Source organism: Pterocles gutturalis, unplaced genomic scaffold, assembly GCF_000699245.1.
Source record: "Pterocles gutturalis isolate BGI_N339 unplaced genomic scaffold, ASM69924v1 scaffold18427, whole genome shotgun sequence".
Classification (NCBI taxonomy): domain Eukaryota; kingdom Metazoa; phylum Chordata; class Aves; order Pterocliformes; family Pteroclidae; genus Pterocles; species Pterocles gutturalis.
Window position 1 is genome coordinate 1 of NW_010108287.1, and position 5,662 is coordinate 5,662.

General features: G+C 59.0%; 1 protein-coding gene across 1 annotated transcript in view; it reads right to left on the reverse strand.

The window, feature by feature from the left end:
- Nucleotides 1-59: 59 nt before the first annotated feature.
- Nucleotides 60-5,662, reverse strand: part of LOC104461124 (deleted in malignant brain tumors 1 protein-like) — a gene marked incomplete at its 5' end in the record, with an annotated part of 6,429 nt that continues 826 nt past the window's right edge. Inside the window, 6 exons of the mRNA XM_010072597.1 lie at nucleotides 60-409; nucleotides 1,340-1,656; nucleotides 2,276-2,618; nucleotides 4,013-4,342; nucleotides 4,596-4,931; nucleotides 5,464-5,661. Coding sequence (XP_010070899.1) covers nucleotides 60-409; nucleotides 1,340-1,656; nucleotides 2,276-2,618; nucleotides 4,013-4,342; nucleotides 4,596-4,931; nucleotides 5,464-5,661 — 1,874 coding nt within the window. The remainder of the gene's footprint in view (nucleotides 410-1,339; nucleotides 1,657-2,275; nucleotides 2,619-4,012; nucleotides 4,343-4,595; nucleotides 4,932-5,463; nucleotide 5,662) is intronic.

A 5,662-nucleotide genomic window follows, 5' to 3' on the forward strand; every position in this document is an offset into this window, starting at 1 on the left:
TCTCCTCCGAGCGCAGCCACCCACCCGCCCTGGGTACCGTCAGGAGCTCTGCCTCCGTCTCACCCCGTCCCGCTCTCACCTGCACACACCACGCCGGCGTCCTCGCCGTGGTGGCAGTTGTGGACACCCCACATCTTGGCTCGACAGTTGGAGATGTCTGTTTCGTGGCCCCTGCAGTTCACATTGTCTAGCCAGATGGGACCTGCTCCCCAGCCGAACCGAGCCGAGCCAGGGGCCGAGAGGGCTCCCCCGCAGCCCAGCTGCCGGCAGACCACCGCCGCGTCGCTCAGGTCCCAGTTGTCGTCACAGACCGTCCCCCACTCGTTGTTATAAAACACCTCCACCCTTCCGGAGCACTCGCTCAAACCACCCACGAGGCGAAGCCTGGGGATGCTGTCAAGTCCCGAGCCTGAAAAATACCCCAAAAAAATTACATTACGAGGGACATGCTTGTGCGTCTTCACACATCTCTGCGGCGGTTCTGGGTGACGTTGCTGCACCGAACTTGTACGCCCCTTGGTTTTTTTTCCAGGGACTTGCAGCAAAGTGAGCACAGGGGAGTTTTGCAGCTGCATAAAATCCCTTCCACCAGTTGCACCCTGAGGGTGGCTGCACCCTGGTTCAGAGGTGGGGGACAAGGAGAAAAGCACACGTCTCCACCTCGGACACTGCGCTGGGAAGAAGGGATGCATGAGGGTCCTTGCCAGTGTTTCTCTGTGCTTTCCTTCCCCCTTGCTTGGAAGCTTCATCCCCTAGGTTCACCTGCTGCTACCCCCTTCTTGCCCTAGAGGAAATGGCCAAGGATCTTCTTCTGCTGGTCGCTGTCCTGACTGCTTCTCCCTGCCTTGTCCCTGGAGGTTGACCTTCTCAGACCAAGGCTGGACGGGTAGGAGCTGCCTCAAAAGTGGGGTATGCATGAGAGCAGCTGGTTCCAGGGTGTCTTTCTGCATTTATCTGCACATCCTGGGATGTTACGGTGCCGGCAGTGCAATCTGCTGCTGTGGAGCTGGGGCAGGGCGCGGTCGCATCTCCTGCCACCCAAACAGCACCCACGCACCCTCCAGCTGCTGCTCCCAATGGGTGCTGGTGCTTCACCCCATGGAAGCATCTCGGACGTCTCCAGTGGTACCAGACACTGAGCCATGTCTTCAGCCATGTCTTAATCCATGCTGCCTTTTTCCCCCCGTATTATATTTTTCCACGTCTCTGAACACTTATTTTAACTCAGTTTCTACTGATTTGGGCAATTTGTTGGCCAACTTGTTGCCAAACTGTTCCCAACCTTGCAGAAGGATGGGGTTTGGTCTGTCTTACAGAGGAATCACGTGTCGAGCGTTACCTGAGCACACAACGCCGGCGTCTTCCACGTGGTTACACGCGTGGTGTCCCCAAGGCTTGACCGGGCATTCGGCGAGGGTGGCTTCTGTCCCCAGGCAGCTCACGCCATCCAGCCAGATGGGGCCAGATCCTTGCCCAAAAACCGACGAACTTGGGGCTGACACGGCCACGCCGCAACCCAGCTGCCGGCACACCACCGCCGCGTCCTTCAGGTCCCAGCCGTCGTCGCAGATGGTCCCCCACTGCTGGCTGTGGAAAACTTCCACCCTCCCGGCGCAGCGGTGCAAACCGTTCACCAGCCGCAGGGCTTCCGAGTTCCTCAGGTCCAAGTCTGAAAATAAAATTAGAGGATGATAAATCCTGACCGGAAACACCACGTGTCCAGTGGCTGGCAGCACGGTGGACCTCCTCTTGAAAAGGGTCTTGCAAGGTCTCCACCAGCAGACCCTGGCCATGATGCATGGACACCTTTTGGGACGATCCTGCTAGGACCGTGCCCGGTGGATTGTGACCTTGGCCAAATTCCTGAGGAGCTCCCGTGATGGAGGACAAGCAGGCGAGGAGGCACTGAGTGTGTTGTGCACCGGAGCAAGGAATGTCTTGGTGAAGAGAAGGGACTCCCAGAGGAGCATCAAAAAAAAAAAAAAACCAAACCCAAAAACCACCCAGGAGAGCTGCAACCCTGGTGTGCCAGGGCTCCTGGAGTGTGATGGAAAGTCTGGTTTTAAAGGCTTGGGATTTCCGGGAATGCCAGGCTTGGGATTTCCAAGTATTTTGCTTGAGGGAAGCTAAGGACGGGTCGACCTCAAAATGGAAAACACCGTGTGCTCCCTGGTGGGACCGCAGGACCCCGGGGTGGTTGAGGTGGGACAAGGAGGAGCTTGGTCAGACTGCACAGCCTTCCCCAGGGGAGGACGGATCCCTGACTCACCACCACTGACCTGTGGACGCGGAGCACATGACGCCTGCGGGACCCCTCGACTTGCAACTCTCGGCGCCCCAGAACTTGACTTTGCATTCGAAGAGAGCTCCTTCCATCCCGCTGCACTCCACGGCGTCCACCCAGATGAACCCATCTCCTGTCCCAAACTGGGCAGACCCCGCGGCCGAGTGAGCCGCTCCGCAGCCCAGCTGCCGACACACCACCTGGGCTTCGGCCAGGTCCCAGCCGTCGGTGCAGATGCCCCCCCAGCGCTGATCGTGAAACACTTCGACTCGGCCAGAGCACGAGTCTGAGCCGTTCACCAGGCGGAGATTTCCGAGGTCAGAAATGCCAGATCCTACAACATCAGAGAGTACACCTATCATGAAATCATGGAATGGGTTGGGTTGGAAGGAACCTTCAAGATCATCCATGGGCAGGGCCACCTCCCACTAGCCCAGGTTGCCCAAAGCCTCATCCAGCCTGGCCTTGAACCCCTCCAGGGATGGGGCATCCACAGCTTCTCTGGAAAACCCCTTCCAGTGTCTCACCACCCTCGTAGTGAAAAATCTCTTCCCAATATCTCATCTCAGTCTCCCCTCTTTCAACCTAAAACCGTGGACCCTCATCCTATCCCTCCACCCCTTGATCAAGAGGGTTTCCCCATCTCTCCTGTTGCCCCCTTGAAGTACTAGAAGGTCTCTCCGGAGCCTTCTCACACATTAAGGAGATACCTTCTGCCCCGTGAAGAATCCGTCTGCCAGCAATGAGTTTACACCAGAGGATGAGCCGCCATGGGGGCGGTCAAGGATGCTCTTGCAACAACACCTTGTGGGTCAAGGATGCTCTTGTGATGACAGAGGCATCAGACCTTTGAGGTGTGATGGGAGCTGACCCCAGTGGCGCCCAAGGCGTGATCAGCATGGGCTCGACCAGACTTCAGTCAACGGACCCTATATAGTTTGTCCTCCTCAAGCAGACACAGCGGGCACGGTCCGGTCGCCAAGACGTAGACATCCTTGTGTCATTTGGGATCCCTGGGCTACCTTACCTGCCCTCCAGCTGCTGAAGGGCAGAGGTGTTCCTGGAGGATCTCAGCCCAACGAGGGTGAGATGCCACCTTCCCATGCTGGGGCGAATGAATTCAACTCTGGTCTCGGTCAGGGACACCCGGACGTTAAGCAAAGTTCATCCTGAAGCAACTTGGTTGCAACCCAGTGGCCCCAGTTTCCTATCAGCTGCTAAAACAGGTGGTGGGGTTCCTCTGGAAGCAAGGAGAGGGGTGGGAAATGGACCCATCATGCAGCTCCGAGCATCACAGGGTACATCGACCGTGGATAAACTGGAGGTGTCAGAGAGTCCTCCCTGACTGTGATGGGAGAAGACCCCTTCGTGCCGCCGTCTGCCCTGCTCTGAAGAAGTCGGTGGCTGTGTTGTAATTTTCCTGATGGGAACAACCTCTGGCCTGTGCTAACTGCCAGGGTTTGTGATAAATAACATCAATCAAAACCCTGCTGGAGACTGTGGTTCAGCCATAGCGGCGCAAATGGGCAAGGCTTTGGTTTTTCTGGGACTTTAACACCTACAGGTGCTGCCCTCTCCCACCAGGATGGACCACGAGGGGCTGATTTCGAAGCCTGGAGTCTCCGGGATGGCTCCAAGCTGTTCCTGCGTCGCGGGACCTCGCACCCACAGGGGAAAGCGGAGTCAAACCCCAGCGCAGGAGGAACCTGTGGTGTTCCCGGGGGTTACCTGAGCACACCACGCCGGCGTCTTCTCCGTGCTCGCATCCGTGGACTCCCCAACCCTTGGTTCTGCATTCAGAGAGGGCAGCCTCCGTCCCCGTGCAGCGCACGTCGTCCAGCCAGATGGGTCCCTCTCCCTGCCCGAAGTGAGCCCGTCGCGGTGCCGATACCACTGCCCCGCACTCCAGTTGCTGGCACACCACTTTGGCATCCGCAAAATCCCAGCTGTCGTCGCACACCGTCCCCCATTTCTCATTGTGAAACACCTCCACCCTCCCGGCGCAGCGACCTGGGCCATCCACCAACCGGATCGGAGCAAAGCTGGAGACGGCCGAGGCTGCAGACAGGCAAGGCAAAGCATCCAACCCCTCTGTGGGAAGAGGAAGGACTCCGCATTTCGGCGCATAGCTGGCGTGGTCACATCGCCTCTGGACCCCCAGCATCTCATCCCCCACCCCGTGGAGACACTTCTCAAAGGGTTTGGGGGTCCTCAACCCAGCAGCACGTGGGGTGAAGCTGGAGTCTTGCTCCCAAATGGGATCAGGGGAAATTATCGGTGCGTCCTGACCCGCTGCTGGTGCCGGAGCGACACCCACCTGAGCACACCACGCTGGCGCGCTTTCCGTGGCTGCAGCTGCTCTCTCCCCACGGGCTTGCTCGGCATTTCGTGAGGGTCGTCTCTGTCCCTTGGCAGTTCACGTTGTCCAGCCAGACTCGGAGGGTTCCGACGCCAAAGTCCAACCCATCCGATACCGCCAGTGCCATCCCGCAGCCCAGCTGCTGGCACACGACCTTGGCATCCTGCTCGTCCCAGCCGCGGTCGCAGACGGTTCCCCACTTCTCCTCATGAAGCACCTCGACCCTGCCGGCACAGCGGTGCGAGCCGTTGGCCAGCCGGATGGGAGCCGGCTCGGGGATGATGGAATCTGCAAACATCCGAGAGATTTATCGATGCTTTCAGACGGCGGAAAGTTTCCCTCCACGCTTATCATACTGCACTTAAGCTCCCGGCCCCTCTTCAAGCTGTCAAAAAGCAGAGGAGGGGAGAACAGGGGGGCTCCCCACCACCACCACCAGAAACTTCCCCCCCAGAGCATCTCCCTGCAGAGTGTGGTCTGCACTGGTCCCGCATCCTGGACCCCAGCCTCGCTCCCTGCAGGAATTTCTTGCTGCGTGGGAGCTGCGAGCTCACTGCGTGGGTCCCTTTCCACGAGCTTCCACAAGTGGGTCCTGTTTTTGGAGCTCTAGAGGAGTGGGAAATAGGGATCCCTGTAGGAATGCCTGCAACTGCCCCAAATAAACACCTTGGGGTGGGAAGAGCAACCCTCTGATGGGACCGTTGGCTGCTGGGAGGGTCTGGGAAGACCCCACTGGGTGCTGATGCTAACCCCCAGTTTTAACTGGGGGCTCAGCCCTGCCGTCATGGCACCCACCCGGCCACCCACCGCCTCGCAATACCGAAGGAGCATCGGTCACCTGAGCAAACCACGCCGGCGTCTTCCCCGTGGTAGCAATTATTGACGCCCCACGGCCGGGCGCGGCAGTCGGCCAGCGAAATCTCCGTCCCAGTGCAATTCGTCTCGTCTAACCAGATGACGCCGTCCCCACGCCCGAACTGACCCCCGCCGGGGGCTGACAGCGCTCGCCCGCAGTCCAG